This window comes from Netta rufina (assembly GCF_964035555.1).
Source record: "Netta rufina genome assembly, chromosome: 6".
Classification (NCBI taxonomy): domain Eukaryota; kingdom Metazoa; phylum Chordata; class Aves; order Anseriformes; family Anatidae; genus Netta; species Netta rufina.
Window position 1 is genome coordinate 28,193,574 of NC_140129.1, and position 25,784 is coordinate 28,219,357.

At 38.4% G+C, this 25,784-nt stretch overlaps 1 protein-coding gene across 1 annotated transcript in view; it reads left to right on the plus strand.

The window, feature by feature from the left end:
* Positions 1 to 25,784, plus strand: part of CNTNAP5 (contactin associated protein family member 5) — a gene marked incomplete at both ends in the record, with an annotated part of 281,013 nt that overhangs the window by 235,853 nt on the left and 19,376 nt on the right. The window contains 5 exons of the mRNA XM_084289311.1: positions 1,629 to 1,756; positions 1,952 to 2,122; positions 4,174 to 4,392; positions 12,150 to 12,389; positions 14,053 to 14,281. Coding sequence (XP_084145437.1) covers positions 1,629 to 1,756; positions 1,952 to 2,122; positions 4,174 to 4,392; positions 12,150 to 12,389; positions 14,053 to 14,281 — 987 coding nt within the window. The remainder of the gene's footprint in view (positions 1 to 1,628; positions 1,757 to 1,951; positions 2,123 to 4,173; positions 4,393 to 12,149; positions 12,390 to 14,052; positions 14,282 to 25,784) is intronic.

Below are 25,784 nucleotides of genomic sequence, written 5' to 3' on the forward strand. Positions count from 1 at the left end.
TGCAGTTAGAAACAATGAAAAATAAATGAAATGTTTGCAGCCTTTATCAAAAAGATGAAAGTGCCCCTTCTATGTCTTGTAACATTAATCAGAATAGAGCAGTTAGACAAGTAAACATCCGAGGCTGTGTCAGAGCACAGCTGTGTTGTTCATCTTGATTACTTCTTTGCTGAAATATCATGTCTATTCCCACAGCTGGAACTACATGTATAATGAGGGGTACATTTGTGGAAGGTGGCATTATGAGCAGTGTATAGTCTGGGATCCTGCCTAGGATGTCAGACTCCTTGGCAATGATTTCACTCAAAAAGTGCAATCTGTTTCCTGAGGCTTTGTTTCATGTATGCATAAAAGAGAGTGGCTATAAATTTGGGATTATTGTTACCTTGTGTCTGGTCATTGTTGCCATCCCTGTGTGCAGCATGAAGTTTACCCCTCTGAGCATATGGGTGAGATCAGTCCAGACCCTGCGTGCAGATTCCTTGGCCATGCAGACCTAGGGTTCCTTTTGAGTAAAACTACTGAGGTTTGGCTCCATGAAGAATGCTGTACCAGGCTTATGTGCCTGGATTTCCAACAGACTTCAAACCTGAGTTGGGGGAAGATGAACACATCACTTTGGAGATGAGATGCAGTAGCACTTGCCTCTCTGTAATCAATAGATAGAGAAATACCTCCAGAGGGGATTTCAGCTCTGGTAAAATCAGGGCTGGATGCCTGAGGGACTTGGTTAAGTTCATGAAGAAAGGTGGAATGAATGTGCATTTGTATACCCTGCTAGAGTCAAAGCTACTGAATCATTTTGGGGACCAGAGGGCTGCCATGAAATGTCATGCTTCACTTTGAGGACACTGCTTTCCCCGAGGCACTCAGATTAAAAAGAAAATAATCTTCCCATCCTCTTCCTTTTTAGCAGCCATGTGTAAGTTAATAGCTCAACAACAAATGCAGCTGATACAAACAAGAGACTGCAGTTGGGCAATACAGTAAATCAGCCTTTATTATTTCAGTTGCTGACCTAAAAATTTCAGACATGTAACGCAAAGGGCTGATCCACTGCAAACTCACTGCCAATTCAACTGTCTTTGCAGTGTGCTGAGTCAATTGTATACTAGCTGTCTTCAAGCTGGATCAGGTATTGTCTAGCGACCCCATGCTAACACCACGCTGCATCAGGTATCACATGTCTTCCTTCTGCTCAGATAAAGCCAGCACAAATTCCATTGTCTGTCTCTGGCTAACTTAACAGAAATTCAGATTTGGGCTTATATCTGATCCACATCAAATTCATCCTGCTGAGGAAACCCAGTAGAGCCTATTTTACATTAATGTCCATCAGGTAAAAGGGCAGCATTCTGCCTCTGCTTCATAAGCATTCAGCACAGCTAGAATTCATACCAGACAGTATCGTGTATCAAAATGCAGTGTCTTCGGGGGGTCAGTATTACGTCTGAGCATAGAGCGTATGTGCGCATGTATGTATCTTAAGCAATGCGTACTGGTCACAAGTCTTATAGTAAGTATGCAAATATATTTAAGTAAGCATCTTTCAACTATTGCCTTACACGAGGAATGCTGGGGATTTGTCTGTTGTTAATGTCTCTTTTTGTTTGTTTATTATAATCCAGGACAAATGATACTGGCCTCCTTGCTTTCAAAGACCATTTGCCTGTAACTCAGATAGTGATCACTGACACAAACAGATCAAATTCTGAGGCTGCCTGGAAAATCGGCCCTTTGCGTTGCTATGGAGACAGTAAGTACTAGCTCTTCTCAATTTCTAGAGGAACAGGATGTACCTTTTTTTTTTTTTTTTTTTTGGTGTTACTTTGTTTTGTTTCATTGTTTGTTTTTTAAACGTGTTTATCTGATGAAAGCTATCTTTCCACGTGCAGCTCACAGCTGCTGTCCTGTGCCAATTTAACTATAGAGAAGGGGGTTGTGTTTGCAGGGCAGTTCTGGAATGCAGCTTCCTTCAACACTGAGGCTTCCTACCTGCACTTCCCCACCTTCCATGCTGAGGTCAGCGCAGACATCTCCTTCTTCTTCAAAACCACGGCTCCCTCTGGGGTATTCTTGGAAAACCTGGGGATTAAGGACTTCATACGAGTTGAAATAAGCTGTAAGTTTCACCATGGAGAAATCACAATGTATTTGCCCAATTTGACAGGAGCAGGAAAGTGAGAAGGACTTTTTACTTCTGTCTTGGGACTTTTGGAAGAGCTTGGAGAGGATAAGATGGAGACATAGATCTCTCTCTCCTGTCAGAGTGTCTCTGTATAATGTTGGTCATTTTGTTTCACCTTATTGTTATTCAGTTCTTCTTTCCTAAACCAAGAAGTGACTAAATTTACAGTATTTTTTACCCATTTTACCTCATTAGAGAAAGAGCTACTCAGCAGACATGACTGTAGACTGCAATTTTAGTCAAGAGATGCAAAATTTAATACCAACAACTCTCATGGTTACCTTTATTTATTTTTAAATGATATGTCCACTACAATGCAATCCTAGTGTTTCAGAGGAATTCAGTGTGTACTATGTGCATACTGTACTATGAGGTGAGAGCCTATGAAGACCACAGTGCTAATACAGGGTAAGCTGTAATGGGCATTGAATACTTCAAAATGTAATAAATGACTGCAGTACAACTGCAACTTAATGTATAAAAGAGAGGAGTAGAGAACTTAATTAGTGAGTAGGTTTTTACCTCACTCTTGTTCTGATGATTTCAAATTTTTATTAGTGAGAGAAGAGTACTGTGGCTTTGACATGAAATATGACTTCTGTATTCCAAATTCTGTCAAGCTTAGGAAAAACAAACTGAGTGCTATGCATTTTATAATATGCTTAAGATAACCCCAACATAAAATTTAATAAAAATGGACCCCGAGGCCCTTCAATTCATTAAACCAATGGTAAATGTCTTGGTGCATTATCACAAGATAATGAGGTATGATTTACTGTTAATTGCACATCAAAGTCCAATTTGGTTGTACTGCATTTCATTCTCATGGATATAGAAGTAAAAATGGCATTTTGATGTCAAATATCTGACAAATATTGCAAGCCACTAAGAGGATTGTTTAGTGAAAGTTTGTGAAAGTATATTATACCTGGGCTCCCAGAGAAATGTGTTATTTAAAAATTTGAGGAAAGTTTTTTTCCTTTAAATTTGGGCTTCTCATTAGTAGTTATGTGGTGTGTTTCTTGCTGCCAGATGGAATTTCAGCCTAAAGGCCTTGTATCAAGGAAGCTCCACAGACCAGCTGCTTCAAAAGAAAATGGCCTTTTGGCAGATGCAGGAGCTCAGAATAGATCTTTGTCTCTCCCTATGGAGTGTTTCCTATCCTAACTATCTAAGAAGCAGCTTCCAAAACCAGACCAATCCAATTTGTTGGGCTTGAAAATAACAGGTTTTTATGAATTTTTAATCCAAAACCTACTGGTTGTTGTGCGGTCTGTGGACCTGGTTCTTGCCCTTTTTGGTGTATTTAGCATTTTAGGAAGAAGAAAAATAATCAGTAACAAAAATGTTAAAGAGTTCTGGCCCCTTTCAGGCTTCTAGCAGAGGAAGATGGACTCCTTCATATGACTGTTGTTTTTCAGTTACTGTTCTGTTTCTAGGAGCCTTGCTATCTCTGGACATGTTATACATGTATATGACCCTTTAGTTTAGGATCACCAATGAACTTTTTTTTTTCCCCTTCTGTTTCTCCCTTGCTTCCTGAGTCAGGCTTATTCACGCAAACAAATGCTTGAAGGTTTCCCTCCAACCATATATAACCAAATTCTGTTAAGAATACGCATTTTGAAAGATTTAGTCAGAAACAGTTCCTTCATCCTTTCCACCATCTCAGCATTATTTGTCCAAGTGCTTTTGTGTGACTTTACTACAGTGTTTGGCACTTTTACTTCCAAAAGAGAATAAATCACAATTTCTAGGGCACCATAATTGTTATAGCAAAAAAAGATGGATACCCACAGCCAAGCATAATCACAGCAGAGATCAAACAGTGAGGCTGCTGGGTAGAAGATGGAATGTAAATGATGCTGTACTATTTGCTGACACAAAAGTTAATGGACCCTATATTTATGTAAGATTTCTTGATGTTAAAACCACTATTTAATTCAGACCTTCACTTTCTCTTTATGTCTATTTGTGTGTTCCAGCCCCCAAAGAGATAGTCTTCTCTGTAGATGTTGGGAATGGCCCCACAGAAGCAATCGTGCAGTCTCCCACACCCCTGAATGACAACCAGTGGCACTATGTCCGAGCAGAGCGGAACCTCAAGCAAACATCTCTACAAGTGGATAACCTCCCCAAGAAGGTCCTGGAGGCACCTGCAGAGGGGCACTTCCGCTTGCAGCTCAACAGCCAATTATTTGTAGGTAGGGACCGTTTAAGGGTTTCTGCAGATGTGCACAGTATTTCTGTGTCTATACCTTGGTAATGCTGTTGCTTCACTGCTGAGCTTGGGTGTGGTAACCAAATTCTGCCTCTTCCTCTTCCACTCCCTCATAAACAACACAAATCCAACCCAAACTACTACCTTTACACTCAAAGCACTTAGTACAGAAACGTTAGCCTTACAATACTAAATGGCATTTTTAGGATCTAAGATTGCATGAAACATATTTGTTGCAAAAGAATTAGTTATTTCCTCTTGTACAGTGCTGACTATGTAATTTGCTGAACGAAATGTGATCTTTATTTTGTGATGCAATGTAAATGGCATACATTCTTGTAAGTTACAGTGGCAAAGCTTGATGACAATATGTGCTTAAAATCTGTTCCTTCAAATATGCCTTCCATTTGGCTATAAAATGTGTGTGTGAGAGAATGATAAACACAGTCAAAGCAAATGCAGCTATTTCAACTGAAGGTGTTCTTCAACAAAACAAACAAACAAACAAAAACCTCTGTTTGCATATAGTTTGTTTCTTTGTCTTCCATGTAAATGAAAACTAGAGGTGGACTAGCTTGTATTTGATAACATAGAACTAGCTTGTATTTGATAATATAATCTGGGATAAAAAAGGGTCTTCTCCCTTTTCAATATTCAAACACTGCTTCTCTGAGTACTCCACACTGTGGTGGAGTAGGTTGTAACCTGCTTCTTATTCAGGGCCATGCAAATAATTACCAATTTTTTCCTTAAAATTAATTATCTTATTTAGCTGAAATGGTATGGCAAACCTCAATCTGTAAACTAATTTTAGTAAAGTTTACCTGTGTATCCACACCCCTTGAATTAAGAAGATTTTGAGGTATTTATTTGAGCTTGTTAGAGTGTATGTGTGCAATAATTACTGGGGTCTGAACAGAAGGAGTGAATTGGTTAATAAATAGAGTTGTATCATTGACCAGGAGTCCTTCCCTCATAGCAATAGATTCATACCTAAAACGTTCTCTCAGCCTGAGAAAAGTCTACTGAAGAACTTATTTTCTGTTAAAATTGTCACAGTACAAGGTTTCTGCTTTCTGGTATGACGCATGCTGCTTATCGCTTGTTACTCAAATGATGATCCTAGAAAGAGGTTCCATGAGAGACAGGGCCTGAGGACAGTAGGGTTGGGCTGCTAGGCACCTTAGAAACGTCAGAGAATTCTAACCAAGCCACAGTTTGCAAACAGAAGACTTAGAGAACTTAATGAATGGATAGGGGTTTTGTTTGTTTGTTTGTTTTTCTTAGTTTGTTTACAAATTTTTGGTCTGTTTCTTTGTAAAGGAGTAAAAATTAAGGTATTATCATGTCATCTATCAGATATGTCTTAACTGTCTTGCATCTGAAAAGCAGTATCTGCATATAATCTTGTTTCTCTGCATAATAAACAGGTTACTGGAACCAACTTCATGGTGATTTTAAAGTGATAATCAATGAGTTGCATCATGGAAATTCAAGGTAGATAAGGACCCCCAACAAATTGGTGAAATGTGCCAGTAGAAGGTTATCAGCAAAGACAAATGCAAAGCCACATACCTGGGGCAAAATAGCAATGCATCCATGCAAACTGGGGATCGATTGGATGGGTGGGTAGTCACTGATCAGAAAAAGTCTTGTTGGCCTTGGTGGAGAAGTGAATCTCCAGTGTGCCTTTGAAGGCTGCACACAAGGCTGTATTAGCAGGATTGTAGCCTTCAGGCTGCAGCAAGGGAAGAGAAACAATCATCTTCACAATTAGAGTAGTGCAGCACTGAAGCAGGTGCCCAAAGAGACTGTGTGATCTCCATGCTCAGAGATAATCAAAACTTTCTTAGAAACAACCCTGAACAACATGATCTAACTATGAATGTAGGCATACTTTGAGGAAGAGGTTAGACCAGTTGATCTCCAGTAGTGACTTTCAACCTAAAGTATTTTTTTTTCTCTGATTGTACTTAGTATTTACAGTATACTCTAGGACATAGTTATTTTATTTCAGTAGAGGGATAGAAAGTTCTCATTTTCAGTAATTTGACTACCTTCAGTTTTTCATACACACTTTTACTGAACCCTGAACACAAGGTTGAGTAAAAACTAATGTTTATAAGAGTGGGTTTTGGCCCTTAACTCTACCACTGAAAACCATGTTGACGATCAAAACTGTCTGTGATGTTCTGAGTTTTTCTAAGAGCAGCTGGAAGAGATGGAAACCTGAATGGTCTCTAATTCTAACCCTTTCCCTGAAGTACTCGAGTACTTCAGGTTTCCATGAAGTACTCAAGTACTTCAGGGAAAGGTGGCAGAAGTCCAACAATACACAGATGTAGCATAATTTGTCTCTGCTGAAGGTCTCATTCCAGTTTCTAATAGGAACCAACAGATTTAATACCTGAACCATGCAGAGTGAATTTTATCCCATCTGAAAAATAAATACATAAACAACATTGATTGTAAAAAAAAAAAAAAAAAAAAAAAAAAAAAAAAAGGAAAGAAACAGCAGCACATATTATTTTCCTCTTCCATAATCCACAACATATTTGTTTCTGCAGCAGTATGCATACTGACAGTGATTAAGGGTTTTCCACAGTTAGTATTCACATTCTTAATTAATGATCTATGTAACTGACGTGATTTGCTGTTTTAAAACTTTTCCAAGTATATTTAAATTTAATCTTCATATTTTTTTTTTCATTTAAGCATAGAACTTTGTTTTCATTGTGAAGGATGTTAAGATAAAACTTTTTTTTTTTGTTCTTGGTTCTTTTCCAGAATCAATTAAAATATTTTATAAATCTCATAAATAAAGCTCAATATCAAAATTTACTTTATTTATCTTTTGGAAAGATTTATTGATCCTTTGGGGTAAAGAAACTGTATTAGCAGCATGTACCACTAAAATGATGATTGAATGGATATCCTGTTTAGCTTTCAAACTATGATCATTTTCATGATGCTTCAGAGCTATCAGCATATATGTACAGCATATGTGAGGCAGTTTTGTCTCTCTTCCTTTTGGAGGGTTAGACACTGTATATCACACATATAAACCTGAGCTTTTATAAAATTTGACTACAGGGGCCATTGGCACATAACATAATTTCAAAGGAGTTCTGCTAATTTGGATCAACTAATTCCCTGTCAACTGTTTCTGTTTTCTGACCAATTTTTTTGCTTAAGTTTTGCCCAGAGTTTTCCTCCTTAACCTGAGAATTAGATACATTTAAGACTGTTTGGAATAGAAGGATTTTGCTCCTAAGTTTGTGTTCATGGTGATTTTGTTTTATTTTCAAGTTGGTCTGACAAACAAACTTTTAGCTTTCTGCAACTTATTACAAAGAAATTTGAACAGAAGCCTTCTCAAGAAAACTTAACAAAGCAGTCAGTGGCAAAGTGGTCTTTGAGGTGTGTTTCATTCACTTCTGGTCCAATGATACTGATGTTCTGAGTGAGTTAATCAGCCTTTAAATAATTTGTGAAGATTGGAGTTGAGGAGGCCTAGCTTTTCTTGGAAGTTTAAGACACCTTTTATTACTCTGCTTCGTACTTAACACAGTGGCTTTTTTTTGCCTGTTCTTGCATTTTGCCAATGTGGCATTTTCCCTACATGTCTGTATTTGGGGACGTTCGCCCTTGGGGGAGCAGAACCTAAGTATTTGTTCTGTCTGAGCAAGTCAGCAGCCACATACCATGTACAAGAAATCTTCAGTGCATGATGCTCCTAGGATTCCACTGCAGTGATGATTTCTTACACATGCCATAGTGTACTTTCCATACCTCCTTGCTGGATTTACCTAGAGGTAAAAGCAAAAGGAGAGGAGTCAAAATAGAGCATCTCTCTACTTTCTCCCTGTTATCAATAGTGATACAATGTGACAGGATTCAGCTTTACAATTCTTGTTTTATTCCATCACTTTCTATAAATGTCTGACCGTATTCAATTATGGTTTCTCTCTGTTAAAGCAAAATAGTTATGAATAGTCAGTAAAAGACAGAAGGGTAGATTACGTCATGTTTGTATGATTAGCTGGTGTGTTTATTGTGTAATTGAATCATAAGGCACTTAGGTATTTATCTAAGTAGTACCAGAAAGAGTTTTTCTATGACTGCACTTGTTAAAATAATTTAGAATAAAGACAGTCTGCTTAAGGCCAAGATTGGCACACATGGAGTATGTGACAGGCTTCTGGGATAGCTTTCTCTGTATGTGCAAAGCAAAAGGGAAAAATGAATTTTCACTGCCTCAGTACATCGAGGATTACCCAAAATCAAACAAGCTCAGATTTTAGAGCAGCCTAAAGGAATTTAAAACCTATTTCTCAACCTCTTTTAGAGGGCATTGGGTATCTAACTACTTCTGGTCACTTTATAATCCTCAGCAATAGGATAGATATCCTTGTACCTGGTTATGTTCCTCTGTTAATTTGAAAAAAAAATTACAGTAAAAGGATCAAATCCTGAAGAAGTTTACAAGCTGAATAATATCAACTTGACCAAACTCTGTGCAGCAGCAGGCCAATTTGGTCTGAAGGAACAGACAAAAATCCTTCCCTTCAATGGACTCACTCTCACTATTTAAAATGAGTGACTTTGGATACTGCATCTTCTGGCATATCTTTGTTGTCCAAGAGGAGTTCTGTAACCACCTTCTCTGATGCTGTAGTCTGAGATGAAATGTGCTGTCTTATCCAGTGAAGGCATGTTCATAACACCCCAGGATGGGGAGGAGAGTGGAAATACATCTTCACAGACCTCCTTTACAACAGGATTTGCACTCAGACTTGTAACATCAGAGAAACAAAATAAAAATCCTGAGAGGTTACTTTCATGCCTACAGCCTTGATCAGAAATTTTTGTTCTACTTATTTGGTATGTTAAAGAGACTGGCAGAGTTAAGTGCTTGGGTTCCTGCTTTTATCCTGAGAGCAATGATGTGAGGAATCCTTGGGGAAATCTCCTCTGTATCTTGTAAGTGGTCCAAAGACAATATAACACAGACAGAGTCAATATCTGAGAAACTTTCTTGGGGGACAGAGAAAAGGATGGAGAGGATAAGAAGGGACATATTTTGCCTGTTGGACGTTGCTCTCATTAAAAGAATCTGCGGATACCTTTGGATGTATCAAAGGCCAGGAGTAGGCTTAAATTCTTGTGTATCCTGACTGCTTACTACTTTTAGTCTGAGACTATTAAGTGTGACTTGGATGTCTTCTAAGTACTATTATAGCAAGTTCTCGTACTCCCGAGTAATGATAGTTGTTCTTACACTCTCATACCCTATCCTTTTCTTTGCATCCATTACATAAAGCAAGAACACTCCTAATGTTCTTCACTTCAGCCTCCCTAATCCAGTTCTTGCTAACAAAAAAAACTTTGCTTTTAAAAGCAAATCCTCAATTCACTGATAGAACCTTAATATATTATCCAGTTGTGTCACTAAGCTATACTATTGGTTCTCAGTTTTGTTTCCTTCCCCCCTCCTCTCAGACTCAGACTCTCTCTTTTCTGCCCCAAGGCTTTTCAGTAAAATTCAGCTGCATAAATACCTTTCTGAAAGTGGCGTTGCACATTTGACTGCCACCACCACTCCTCAGCAAAGAACACTTTAACCCTGTTTAACCTTTTTTTTTTTTTTTTTTTTGGTCCTGAGGGTTACCTTAAAATCTGTTTTCCTGAATAAAACATTTAGATTGCATACATGAAATTGTCTAGTCCAACAGGCCTATTAGGCTTTGTTGATTCTTCCTACTCTAATTTGGAAAAGATTTTTTTGTTTTGTTTTGTTTTCCATTTTTCTCAACTTCCAAAGAATGTATTTGAAGATTAGTTTTGGTCAATAGGGGAAAACTTCCATAATGCCCAAATAATAAACAGATTTGCTTAATCGATGCTGTGTGGATCTAGGACTGGATAGATGGTCTCTGTTAAGCTCTATAATCTCCAGACATTAGAAGAGGAGTAAGAAACATATTATGCAGCTTTCCAAAACACTACAGCGATGAGTAAAAATATGGGCAGTGCAGTAAACATGATATTTGTAGAATACTTAACAGTAGTTTCTTTAAAGTGTTACATTTAAATGTACTAGCTGGAATTTGATTGTGTGCCAAAAGGAGTCGAGGAAATTGTCATTTATCCTTGAAAAAATTGTGTTTAGTAACCATGCAAGAGAAAACAGAGTAACCAGTAATTTTAAAGGGAGAAATCACATTCCTTCTTATTTGGACATTACTGAAAATTGTGTATGGTGTGTTTGGTTTTGGAGCAAAATCTCCAAAGAAAAGGGTCACGTGTACACAGTGCAAATGCAAAAGGCCCAAATGTTGTGCTCAGAGGGCCTCTAAAATAAGTAAGTTAACATTCATTCATCTGGAAAGAGCAGTTGGCTAAATAATATTTTGAAAAAGTTTCACTGAGAAAGACACCATAATATTGGTATAAAGTAAACCTCTCTCACACATACTATCTTGAATTTAGTTATTCTAATTCAAATCCAGTACTTCTGCTGTTAGTGTACCAGAAAGAAAAATAAGTCAGAATAACAGAACAATACTGTTTTGGTGAGAGTGTTTTTCAGACTGTTGTTTCATTCTCATAGTTTGCAGAACTCTTGATTTAATTAAATAATTTGTGACAGAAAAGATGCTCTTCTACAAGGACTCATCAAAAGATCAGTTATGCATTTTGTAATTGAACAAACTTCTATAGAATAAGAATTTGGAAAGATAACATTTTCTTTCATACTTCTTTCTTTTTTATTGATGCATTAGCAATAAAGCTAGCATTTCAAGGGCTACAAGTGCTATTAATTCTTCGGCCAGAGTTAGATTTTGTAGCAGCAATCAAAATTGTAGTAAATTTGAGAGCAAAACATTGGCAACTGCCAAACAAAGCCTACAATAATAAAAATGTTGATATTTTCATAAAGTACTCTGACTGTCATCAATAATTACTATTATTGTGAGAGACCACCTCCCAGGGGAAAACTGTCTTCATTTCACTGTTAGAAATTTCAGTGGGCAGCTAAGATGCTCGTTAGGCTGTAGAGACTGGACTGCTCTCTTGCTAAATCCATACAGCTTTGTACTTCACAAAGTAATGCAATTATGTTTAACAACTGTAATAAATTTCACAACTGTAACCCAAACTCACGTTTCTTGCCTACAACAAACATTCACATGCAACATCAGGTTGGTCAGTCATGCATAAATTCTGACTCCAAAGTCATCTCCTTTCAGCCATCAAACCTGGCACTGAACATGATTTATCCTTGATAACTGGACTCATCAGTATGTGTAACTCATCTGATGTTGGGATTAAGGTGTTATTTATACTCCATACTATAGCAACAAATAGAAGGAAAAAAAAAAAAAAAAGAGTTTCTCATTTGTTAGGTGATATGTGTACTTATGAGAAAGAAGCTAATCTTTTCCCAAATGAATTTGCAATTTAAATACCAAACAGGGCAGTAGATAAGGCAGAAAAGAAAAGAAGAGCAACTGGAAAGTTAGACACAGCTTTAGTCCTTTCTTACAGATAGAGAGAGACCTTTAGTTTCCAGGGCTTTCCATCTGTCATCTTTTGCAACAGTGTGCATTGATACACAATAGATAATATTTTTTAAATGTAATGGATTCATATTTATACCTATGGATTGAACTTCAGGGCTTTGATTACTTTGTGGACTCATCAGTAAATGTGTGTCCTATTTTTTCTCTCTTTCAGGGGGAACAGCTTCCAGACAAAAGGGCTTTATGGGATGTATTCGATCTCTACATTTAAATGGACAGAAACTTGACCTTGAAGAAAGAGCTAAAATGACTTCTGGTGTTAAACCTGGATGTCCAGGACATTGCAGTAGTTATGGTAACCTGTGCCATAATGGAGGGAAATGTGTGGAGAAGTATAATGGGTATTACTGTGATTGTACCAACTCAGCGTATGAAGGACCGTTCTGCAAGAAAGGTAGGCAGAGAGTTTTGATCCTAAGTCCTTAGTGGTCTCTGAATATCTCTAACACAATTTCACCCATGTCAGTTTGGTGTCCACCATATTGCAAGAGTATGTTCTAACAGCAGCTTTCCCCTGAACATAACTAAGTGTTTATGTTAAGAGGGCTATAACTCCTCCTATTGTTGACTTCAGTGATGGATGGCCTCAGAAATTAAAATGGTTCAAGCTGTACTGTTACTTAAATTACCAACTGTATTGCATGATTCCTGTATTCAGTTGTATATAACTTGTCCAGACATTAACCAATAGGGCTGAAAACTTCTGTGATGGTTCTTCCCACATATGAATGCTTCATTTGCTTGGTTTTAAACCTCATCCAGCTTTGTCCACCTTAATAAAATCTTAAGGGCTTTTCATTACAGAGTTTTGGAACAAGGGTGTGACAAAAAGAGTTAATCTTTTTATTTTTGTTGCTATCTCTGTGATAACCCATCTAAACCTGGCCGTAAGAAGAGATGTCAAAAATGAACGTGCAACATTCAGGAGAAAACGGATTTGCATGGTTTAGTTTCTGATAAACGTGTCCTCACTGAACCTGTTTGCTGGCTTTTAGGGGATGGTGCCAACACCAGAAAAAGGAGCAGGGCAAATAAAGAGCATCCAGTTTAGGTAACATGCTCTTTGGGAGAGGAAGAAACTACCAAAATCACTGCTCAATAACAGCGAGGTGCAATGTGAGTGTTTTAATTTCCGTGACTGCCCCTCACCTTACAAACGCGACAGGCTAAGTGGGCCACATCATCTGCTGGTGTAAATCGGCTTAGTTGTATTCAAGTCCATAGAACTATGCCCACTTACATGAGCTGAGGATTTGGCACCGATGTCACGGGAGGCATATAGAATACCCACATAGTGCCCTGGTAGATACTGCTATAGAGGCGGATCTGCTTTATTGGAGAGAGTTCTTGTAATCAGCCTGTAGTGGAAGATATTATCATCCTGATTTTGCTGTGTCTGACACTAGGAAAACTGCTGTTGCAGTTTTTTTTTGTTTTGTTTTGTTTTGTTTTTCCGTGTATTTCGTGGCCAGACTGAGTTGTGTGTTGAAAACATAATTGTGAGATCTTATAGTTTGAGTACACATAGGTAGATGTTTGTCTTCTTTTGAAGCTACTGCTCTCCCTCAGTGAGTGTCTTTGGATTAATGTGTTGTTTTAATAATGACTTTGCTTAAAAAGAATACTAGAAAGGACAAATATATTGTTGTCATTACTGTGGGGGAAGACAGAGAATATTGCCTTGCATGTCAACTGTCAGAAGATAGTAAACCGAGCATTTATTTGACTGAACAACATTTCACAGAATCACAGAATTTTCTAGGTTGGAAGAGACCTCAAGATCATCGAGTCCAACCTTTGACCTGTTCCATCTCGTGGAGCTATGATTCAAGCTCTAAAATTGTTGAATACAGAGGCCTGTCTCTGTACACTGCCCTTCTATGAATCAGACAAATAGACTGTAAGGAAGGGCACTCTGCTCATCCAAAGGAATGGTGATGTCAGCTGGATCAGAGGCATTTTGCCATGTTCTGCTTCTGAGGCAGGCAGTATGCCTGTCTGGGACACCTGAAAATGCAGTGGCTGAAACAATTCTCTTGGTTTATATGTGCTTTCAGAGGTTTCTGCATTATTTGAAGCCGGCACTTCCGTTACCTATATTTTCCAAGAACCTTATCCTGTCACAAAAAATGCAAGCAGTTTGAGCTCTTCCATTTATGTGGATGCTGTCATGCCCAAGGAAAATATTGCATTTAGCTTTCTCACGGCACATACTCCAAGCCTTCTGCTGTACATCAACACCTACTTTCATGAATATTTGGCTGTGATTCTCTCCAAAAATGGTAAGTACTCTTGATTTGCTACCAAAGGGAGACCAATGTGGCTGTGATTTTTGTGAGAATAGTGCCTGCAACTTTATCAGCTTTGTGGTATTCAGTTCATGCAAATAGCCATCACTCTTGTTTATGTCCCTTTATTTGGCATTCAGTGCTACACTTGCCTATTCAGTCTTTGAATAATTATATTGTTGGGGCTTAAAATGTGCTTTGACTTCCATTTGGCAAGACTGCACAATAGCAATTCCTTGCTATTTATTCCACAGTGAGATCCATTAGGCCTCCAGGATAAAGGAATGAGAAATTCCATGACTGTACAAGAACACTTGGTGAAGAAATATATTATTTTATCTTTTGCATTCTCTATTGGAATGCATATTGGTCTTCACTGCATTGTTCCAATAGAATATAGCCAGTACGTCTGAATATTAAAGCCAGAAAATGTCCAGATCTTCTAGATCCACTGACCAGAACATCCATTTGCTATTAAAAGGTAAATGGTGTGGGCACATTCTGAAAACATGTGAAGATTTTAGGGGTATAGACCGTCTGTCTTCTCAGTAAGTCTCTAGCTTCTGAGTCCTTGTAGTGCTTTCAAAAAACTTACTCCAGACATGCATCATCCTAGACAAACTGGGATGTTTGAATTATTCAAGACTTATCAGGCACTGGAGCACTGGAAATGATGACTAAGCATACTGGTGAGTCACTAGCCTGTGGCAGAACAATAGAAAGTTAATGTTATGTGCTTGAATATGTGCATTTGACCGAATGACCCAGACCACTCTGAAGCCTTGCAAATTCCAAAATAGCTAACCTCTGAAGTACTATCAAATTAAAGTATAAAGGAGAAAGAAAAAAAAAAAAAAAAAAAAAAAGGTTTTATTCTCTGTATGGATTTTGAAGTAGTTTATATCCTGGTTATGTCATGTGGCCAGCATTCAGGCTGGCATGGGATGAATAGCCTAATCCCTGGCTGCCCCTCCTGCTGCCAGGGCAGTATCAACTTGGGCCCATCTCCCCTAAATGAAGTAGCAGGAGAATGGTGGGACTCTTGAGGAAACATTCTTCTTTCTCCTCTGCCATCCAGTCCCACATTTCCATCTTCACTTTGCTCTCAGATGCAGGTGTTCAGTGTATATGATATTCAGATATATGAATATTCCAGTGCAAAGCTCCAGAGTTGGAGAGGTTAGTCCCTGCTGAGGTGAAAGCTTGGAACTTGCTTCTCAGTTACACTGAGGTCTCTTTATGCCAATCAAGCAATCACAAATAGCCCTAAAGTAAATGAAAATGTAATATCCATTTATATCACCTTTACTGCTGCCAGAGTAGTATAAAATGACCTTAGAAACATAAGTCAATTGCCTTTTATTGATGAAATGCAGCCATCAGCAAGGTGCAGCTGGGAGGTCTCTAAGACGCAGGAACTCTCTAATGGTGATTGGGGAAGGAGTTGGGAACAGGACACTGGGATCTCTTGTAGTAGTTCAGCAGAACCACAGATTTTAAAATAAATATTGCATTTTGGCAGCTGCATCATCTGCAGATCTCCTCTTTGACTCAGAAAGAGATAGAGATTCTTCCACTTACAGAAAGTAGGTGGAGCAGCTCTCAGCACACTCAGAATCAGGAGGCAGTTTGGACAGTAGTGTCTTTCTCATCTCTGTATTTATCTTTGCTCATCTGTAAAATGAAGAGAACATTAGTTTAAAGGGCTGGTGAGATGTCAGGCTCAAAATCCCTGGACTATTTAAATGCAGCACTGTACACAAAGAATTAAGATAACTAGCTGACCTTGTTTGTTAAGTCCTGAAAGTCTCTTTCAGATTTGTTCTGTGCTTGCTCCTGTGTTATTCTGTCAGAATAGTCATTTTAGTCATGTATATTCTCTGTCTTCTGTTCCAAATCAGTAGTTTTTTTAAATCTCATGTCCTCTTATTTTTTAGTCTTGTTGGAATTGAAATTGTTCCAATGAAAATAATGTTCAGATTATTCAGATTGTGTTACTCTTTCTTCCTCCAAGAGGTTTATGCTTGCCATAAAGTTACTGGACTATGAATAATAATATTCTTTGTACAATTAAAAGTGAGCACAATTCCTGCTCTTTTATTGGCTTATTTTCAAGGATATTTGCTGAGACTGACAATGTATAGTAGGACTTAAGTAGGTCCCTGCTGTGTAACTGATAGTTAAATAAAGGTTAGCTTCTGGTGAAATGGGGATGGGCATTCTCACTCAAGAGGTTAGCAGTAATATTCTTTGCCATAATCCTAAGGCCCTTTCAACTTGTTAAGAAATTATATTGGAACAGTCTATGTATACTTTAATGCTTCGCAACACAACCAAACTTTTGTAAGTATTTTTGAAGCTTCTAGTGGTGTATCCTGTCACTCCTTTTTTCTATTAACCACAAACCAACTATGCAAATTTTTAGTTAATAAAAATGGCAATGAGAAGAATCTTCCTGGTAGTTCAGACTTCTTATGTTAAATAACATAAAAGAAGTGAAAGTGTCTGCAAGGCTTGTTCATATTTAGACTATATTGAAAGGAGCTTATGTGAAAATGAACTTGTATGGGCAACTGTGGTCTAATCCAGTCAGGTGTAAAATATTCCCTGTAAAATCAATTGATTTCAGTAAAATTAATAAATAATCACATTTAACCCCAAGCACTTTCCACTGGCAGACTGTAAAGGAGGTCATATCATTAAAACATACAGTACATACTGACTGAGACACCAGAATTTTGGTAGTAAAATGATTCACTTAGAGTTACTCAACGGGTCAGTTTCAGATCTGGGAATGGAAATAAAATCTCCTCATAGTCAGTCATTTCTTTATGCACGCTGCACACTGCCACTCACACAGAAAGCCCTTCCAGTGCTTGGAGCCTTAGAGGTCAGGTGCTTCATGTAGGAAATAAAAATATAACAGATCTTGGGTACCACCATGTGTCAGTGTAGGAGCTACCATTCTGGATCTTTACAGATGACCTCCTTCTCTTAAATTAGATGCTCAGTGGTGCCTTGCAACTAGTATGTCTAGAAACAGTTCCCACTCTAGTGATTTATCTGTATCACAGTGTTTTTCTTACATCTGGTCAGTGGGTTTCAAGTCATGGCATGGGTCAGTTTTCAAAAGTTTATGTTTTTAAAGATGACTCAGTAGGGATTCTTTCTGCTATTAATGAATACTTAGTCTCCTATATCATACATGTGCCTTTGAAAATGGATGCAATAATTTAGCATTTCTCTCCTCCCCAGTCTTCTTAGAATCATGGAATGGTTTAGATTGGAAGAGACCTTAAAGATCACCTAATTCCATCCCCCATGCCATGGGCAGGGATACCTGCCACTAGACCTGCTTAGAGCCTCATCCAACCTGGTCTTAGACACTTACAAGGATGGGGTATTCACAAGCCTTTCTCTAGATTTTTTTTTCAGGGGGTATATGCCTTTGAACATCTGCATCTTGTAACACTAATTAATTGAATGGTGAGGAGTCTGGTTTGGTGTCATTAATTGCATGATGGAAGACATTTGCACACCACAGAGCTGTGCTTTCTTATGAATAGTGCTGCAAGGTCATGTGCTTTGTGATCTTTCATCCTTGAGGGGTAGCTGAGTAACCTGATTATTTTGTGTCTATGGACAGAGCTGTGGTACAGCAGAGTCACTGTGGGTGCGCTCTCAAGCTTGTCACAGTAATGGTGGGTAAAAGTCTGGTCCATTTATAAATGTCTCCTGGCAATACCAACACTGTAGAAGGGCACTGCTCTCACAGTGTTATGCAAATACAGCTGGTCTTGTCTTCTGTTCAGAGCTGCTCCATATGTGGCCTGCCTTTGCACTCTTCTCATCTTTCCTCTGCACACACATACACATACTACTTTTTCTTCCCAGGGCTGCAAATGCACTGCATCAGTCTGAGGATGAGGCTCTGGGGAACTAGGCTACACTCTCCTTTTCATTGCATATTTTTGCAAATTTGCATTATTTCACCAAATTATCAGTAACTTAGTATTATAATGCACTCAGCTTGATACCTAAAGATAGAAATTGATGGGAGTGGGAAATGTCAGGATAGAAACCATTAGAGCCTCTTGTTTCTATATTCTTCCTTCCCTCTGCAAGTGATCAAATGTGATATGAATATGATGATGATGTCTAGAAAATATTTCTTTCTTTCTTGACTTTGTCTGTTACAGTGGTTGGGTTTCTTCAATTCCAAATCTAGAAAAAGAGCAGATAGCCAACATCAAAGAAAAAAGATAGGATCTCAAACTATTCTAGAATGACTGAAATGAATCTGAAGTTAGTATCTGATCTCCTAAGAAACTAAGTAATTTGAGTCCCGTTTTTATTGCCTCTATTCAGGACCTATTGTCATTAGAGTGAGCTCTGTTCTCAGTTTCTTCGGGAAATCAAGTCTCTGAAACTGCATAGGAAGGATTAAAGACAAGAAAAAAGCACATTACAAGCAAAAGTGCAACTGAAAACAGCTTGCAAAGTTCTTCTATCAGCTCTGTGATATTGTGATATTCAAAATATAGTAGCAGGACATAGATCAGCCTTACAGCCCTGTCCTAAAAGTTCTTGAAATCAGCTGCTGCTTAATAGGAAAGGAAACCAAAAGCTGTAATAGAGGTGAGCTAAATTAACACTCTTAAAAAAAGAAGAAAATGTCATCATTGAGAAGCTACTGACATTTTGCCTTTTAATAAACTAGTAATCTACTGTCATCTCCTTCTGTCTCAAACTCAGCAGCAGCCTTTCTATTGAAGACATGTAAATTATCTTTGTTGTTTTTGCCTTGCAAATCTGTTGAGCTGCATCTCCAACAATTTTTCTGCAACAAAAACAAAACTTTTGTCATTCAGTGTTAAAGGCAGGCCAAAATAAACTAATTCATTCTTTGAGGTAAGGACTGTTGAATCTGTGCACTCCAGGGTTCAATGGAACAAAGCTAAATTAGAGAAAATAGGATCTACTGCAACATTGGGGTGGGTTTGGGGGGTGACTTTCAAGTCTACACTGGGGCTTTCTCTGTTTGAGAACATTTTCTGGTTTAAAGAGTTTCAACACCCATTGAACAACCTGCATAATTTACGTGACTGTGAAGTGGGAAATTGTGCCAAGGTTCAGGTATAGTTATTTTTAACAGATCACGAGCAGGAAAGTAAGTCATGTTGGGAAGTGAGGAAGACAGCTTTGTTGAGGAGACTAGTTCTCAAGCAACTCTGAGTAAACTAAGAAATGTAGACTAAGAACTTGCCTAGTCCTGGTTTAAATCATTAAATGCTTTTATACGGCAAATAGGAGAATATATTTTCTAAAAATCATTTCAAAAAATTGCTGTAGTTGGTCCTGAAATCTTATGTTGTTTACTGGGGGCGTGGGCAGTGAGAGTTTGATCAGGAATGCTGAATGTAAAAAAAATAAAAAAATAAAAAATGCCCCTGATTGATTGTGAATGGGACACTGTCTGTGACACCATTAAGTGGGAAGGATTGAATGGCAGGAGATCTTCCAAACACTTTCTTTATGTAAACAGAGAAACTTCTCTTGTTGGAAACATCTCTGGTCCCTTGGATGATCCCTTGTTGTATGCACACCTTGCAGAAAGTGGACATGCTGATTAGAGTTTTCAGTTCAAATCCTGCACTAGTCATTGAGTCATCTGAGTGGGCTTGGCACCCAAAGCCTTTTTTGGTTGTTTGTTTTGTTTTGTTTTAACATATGCCATTCTAAATCTCTAAGTGTACAAGACTTCTTTGAAAGGAGAAGCAGTCGCAGTATTCAGCCAAAGAGTCTGGCAGTTTTCTTTATCTGCTTTCCAAGAGGACAGAACTGAAAGATCTGTCTCATTAGCTCAATTCATGGACATGTTTGTACTCACAAAGATCATTTTACTGTGCCGAAGGGTCAAGAGATGTTCTGGAGACCCACAAGGGAAAAACAAGGGAACTATAATTGGATTACATTGAGCAGGAATGGCTGAGCATGCAGTTAATAATTGATCTTTGCTCTGCATATATACAGACTGATTTTGAACTTACTGGTTTCTCGCATAAAACCCCAGACCAATAGCTGCAGATAATCAGCTAGGAAGAAAACATACATTTACATTTGACTGAAGGAGGTGTCTACCTCCTGGAAGATCGAAATGTCAAGCTCACATTGTGCTGTTAAAAAGTCATTTTTTGTTTTTGGATTTCTAAGGAGCTGTCCCAAAAGGAGTGGAGAGGAAGGACAGAGTCAGAAGCTCCTGTTTAAGTGGATGCTGCAGATTATATATACGTGTGAGTGTTTGTGTTCTTCAGTAATTCTGAAGTAAGGGTCTATTTACAACCTGACTTGCCAAAAACTTTAGCCATGAGGATTGATCTTAGTCATTTCTCAGTTATTCTTAAATTATGAAGTATCTGTATTATGGATGTAGAGATATGTAGTCTGGCAGAAACTCAAGTGCTGCCTTGGAGCAGTGTAGCTGTTTCCACACAACTTGAAACAGGCAAACCTTCTTCTGTCTTGATTATAGCATCCCTATTAGCATGTTAATTTTTACCATTAAAAATGAGTTATACTGACTGTTACACTGCATAATGAAGAGGGACTTTGTCCCTCTTTGCCTGAGGAAAATGGGTGTTTATGTCTCAGTTTTTACTAGCAAGACCAGCCTTCAGGAATCCTATGTCTCAGAGATCGGGGGAAAATATGGAACAAGGAAGATGTACCCTTGGTGAGAGAGGAAACTGGACATACATATATCCATGAGCTCACATGAGTACTGAGAGAACTGGCATGTAAGTTCATGCTGGGCACTGCCCAGCTGGAAAGCAGCTTCCCAGAGAAGGGCCTGGAGTCCTTATGAACACCAAGTTGTACATGAGCTAGAAGAGTGCCCTTACTGCAAAGAGGCCTAATGGTATGAGCCAGGATCTTGGTGCAGGCAGGTTGGCGTGGATTCCTTGGGGTATCACAGCAGAGGTTCTTGGTCTTTTTTGCCTGCAAGCTGTTTGCACAGAGTTGGTGCTGATGTGTAATTTGCAAAGCCAGGTTGAATTTGTGAAATATAAATCATAAAATGATACTTTGTTTTGTTCACTGGGTAAAAAGTAAAGGCTCTTCCTGCCAGTCTGGCTGCTACACTAATCTTAAATTTAAAGTACACTGTAAGATCAAAGCCTGGCAAGATTTCTCTGTATACAAAGATGAGTGAACTGCAGGACCCTACTGAGTGTCTGACCATGAGAAGATTAATGGCATACAGTGTGTGTTCAAAGACAAGAGGAGAGATCTGAGCATCAGATCCAATAGTATTATGCGGATAGCTTTTGTTAAATGAAGGGTCTTAAATTGACTTCTGAAATTCCATAGCATGTATGGAAAAAGTATAGGTTAAAAATTACCAGAATAAATCTCAGAAACAGAAAGCAGATAATTTCAGGGAGATTTAATTTCGTCTGATGCCCTGAACTCTTCTCTTCATCTTTGCATTAAATTACCTTTGGGGAAAAAGTAATTAATGTAGCATCACAGTGTAAAAGAAAAGGCAACCAGTTCTTCATCAGAAAGAAGTAGCTAGACATGACATGGAGAGGTAGTGATAATGACTAACAGATGATAGTGGGTAATAGTATTATTTGAAACTGCTGCTCATCCAGAGATTTTCTATAATTTTCCAAAGGATGTTAGCATTCATCTGCTTCACCAACAGATAATCTGTAGCACAGAGAATTAAAATGATCTGTCAATAGTAAAAAGTTGGTAAATCCTGAATGGTGGCAGTGCTCTCTCCATTGCCTCCAGGGTACACAAATATACTGCTGTGTATGATGGCAGGATACCCATGAGCTGATCTCATGTAGACATTGATTAGTATATTCCATATCTATGGGTTAGCCCTTTTCCCATTTTAGGCCCAGCCACATGGGCATGACTATGGGTTGTTTTGTGTAGAACATTCCCCTTAAAATCATTGGAATAACCTTGGTGTATAAGCCACTGCATGATGAGCTATACAACTGTGGACCTCTGGGTCATCTTTTAGACTTGCAATATTTTCTATCTTTGGAGTAAGATGCATCTGCCAGTTCCTTTTTAATTGCTGGTCAGCCTGTGTTAAGCCAACTGGTGGCTGGTGGAAATGAGATGTCTACCAAGGTTAAACAAATTTGTCAGTCGTATAAGGGAACTAGCTGCATTTGTTGACGTTTAAGTGAAATTCTTAATTCTGCTCCAGCTGCCTAGCAGGATTGCAAAGTAAGCTGAGGTCATGGGCCTCCAGACAGACTCCTATTCTGCTTGCTTGTTTGTTTATAGGGAGGGGGGCTGGTTAGTTAGTTAGTTTGTTTTTTTGTTTCATTTTTGTTTTTCTTCTAAATTGAAGAAATGCAATGTGAAAGTGTGTTATTAATATACGATGTCTTGAATATGGTATGTAAGTCCTGAATGCTTCAAGTCTTGAGTGTGAAGTATTCAAAGAAACATCTTTTTCATTGTCATAAGAGATTAGCAGAATTTGGGAGGCATGATTTATTTTTTAACCCTATAGAACAGTGTCATCTGAACCAACACTGCAGCTGAGAAATTGTATCAGCAAACATGTTCAGCAGTTTCTCCTCTTTGTATTCTCTGAGCAAAGCAAATAGCAAGAGTCATCTCCTAAAAATGTACAAGTATTTTCTTAGTTAAAAGCCAGTGGATGCAGAGGAGAATGGGCCCTGTACTTTGAATCACCAGTGGCACTTCCACTGCAGAGTAAATTTACTGAGTAAATATCCCTGGGGAGAAGCTGCTAATTAAGGAGCAGGTTTCTTAGCCAGCTGCTCCTAACCAAGAAAGCATTTGTTCATTTTTAAATATCTAGACTATAAAGAGAGACACTGAAGCTGTACAAGTTTCCAGAGAGGTATTTTGTGGTGGAGATGACCGAAAGCTGTCATTTGCTGTTCTGCAATCAGGAATGAAAAAGCGACATTTCTACTTTACAAGTTGCAAATTACTTTCGGGGCTAAATATTTTAATTCTTTTCATAATAGCAGCACTATCAATAGGCTTACTAATATTTCCCACCTGTTGTTTAATTAGTGCCATCTTTTATTATTTTGTCTGTTAGCAATAGCTCAGTAAGTGCTGAGGGTGGGTAGGGTTAGCATCAGTAACACCTTACTGTCTGACAAGGGTGACTGCCAGTGTGATAGAGCTTGAAGTGGTTCTGTTGGTACTTTTGTGTTTCTGAGTACCTCTGTGGCAACGGGACATGCAGGTGTATTATAAGGTCCTTATCCTAATGCAGTATTTCGTATTTTATACATACACACTTCTCCCAAACTGAACTTGTCACCTGCCCTGATTTAAATGATTTTTCCTGATGTTACATGATGGTGATAAAGCTGCACATGTTATGTGTGCCAGCCACACATGCTCCCTGCACTAACCTCAGCTTCTCAGAGGGGTGCAAGATGTCTTGCCAGCTGCTCCAGCCAGTTTAAGTCATTAAAAACTGCTACTGAACTTGTTTTAGATGTTGGGTTCAATCTGGGCTCATTTAAAACCCGTTTCTATAAACAAAAGACTGCAGAGAAGTCTCAGACCCCAAGGGCTTGTCATTCCCTTTCTTGCTGTTTGGTTCTTCAAGACAAAATGACACAAGACCAGTAGTCCTGGTGGTATGCATGACAAGAACCTTGCATATGAAGAACTTTCTTCTTCAGGCTGAGCACTTTGAAGTCTCGAACCAGCATAATATCCATGTATTATTACTAGACTCAAGAGCTGCTACTTCATCTTTCTTGTCCCCAGGAAATGGGTAGAAACGGTTTGAAGGCACCATGCTATTTCTGTAGCTGCCTGGGGTTTAGTTATGCTGATACTGATCATTAGTGTACTGCTAGCAAGTACTAACCCTGACCTCCATCACCACTGAAAGTGTACCCTGGGAGTGTTTTGTTTCAGAAGAATCAACCCCTACTTATTCACCAATATGGGATGGCATAAATATTTCCGTTTGGTGTCTATTTCCCAGAACATTCCTCTGTACAAGGGGATCCCCATGGAATCCTGTTAAAATGGCTGTGAAGCCATTTGATGTGAGCGGGGGGATGTCATTCAGCCCTGCAGTCATGGATTATACTACTGCAAATTACAGTTTGAAAGCCACAGCGGTGTGTAGCAAACTAGCTTTGACACTAGTAGTCGCCTTGTCGTAGTAGTGTTGCAGCCCATGTGGACTCATTTCCTGCAGAAGTGGAGAAAAGAGGTCACACAGCAGCTAAACTATGCCTGCTCCTCTGTCAGGCTGTTCTGGAGGTAGCGCAGTGTATCTGCATGTTGATCCGTAGTCTGCAGTGGCAGTTACCTCCAGAATTTGAAGCTAAAAGGGATGGCTATAATCATTAAGTGTGAATATACTCTTATCTAATACTGCTGAGGTAATATGTCCAGTAAAATTTCACTGCCCAAGGCCAAAAACATGATACCTCTCTCTTTCCTTCCCTCCCTCTTTTATGGACTTGATAGAAATTGCCTCCAGCAATTCTAAATAGAGAAGGAAGAAAACACAACAGGCAGTGCATTGCTTGAGCATTACGGCACTCCAGGTGTGCATGCTCAGACACAGGGAGCTGAAAAGAAGATGACAAGCATGACTGCAACAAGACTGTCAGAAATTATGCTGCTTATGATTAGTGTGAATCCCTATTGTGAAGCAGAAATGATGCAAAAATGAGAATAGGAACTGGTTTATGCACAGGTTTTTATTTGTGGTTAGTGACACTAGGATGATATGATAGAAAAAGCCAGCAGACCAGATAATCAAAATTCAGAGGCCAAAAAAAGAATCTTAATAATAATTTTAATTAATAACCCATTTATTTTGCCTGTCAAATAGTAAAAAGACAATGTAATCTACCAAAGTAACAATTCTGTATTCTGCCAACACTAAAAATGTTGATACTGAATGCATATCAAAATCAGCTCTCAGCTCCGTTGGTGTAAATGCCAAAACATCTCTGGAGACATGAGCCGATATACTTATGATTTATATTAATGCAAATTTGACCACAGGCAAAATGCCAACTTGAATAAAATGGTTTTGAAGAACAGCCATCCAATAAATAATAATAATAATAATAAACTTTCTATTGGTGTTCAAAGCAATTTGATAAGATGCTATTCATTTATTTCTTTTGATGATTTAAGATAAAATAATATCACTACAGAAATTAAAATTATTTCTTAATGAATGCCAAGAATGTCCTCCGTTGTCTCTGTGGAACAAATGATTTCTACTTTAAAGCAGAAATTGGTGTTTCTCTGATGAAGACAATGAGTAAATCCCTATTTGAAGCAGCTAAGAGCCTGGACAGATTGCATATCTTGCTGATTGTTTGAACACAAATGTGCTGGTTACTATGTTGATTGCCTGGATGTAGTAGTACCATTTTTATTTTATATACTGGTGTGATCATAGCATTTGAAAAGAGCAGACAAGCATGTTTTTAGAT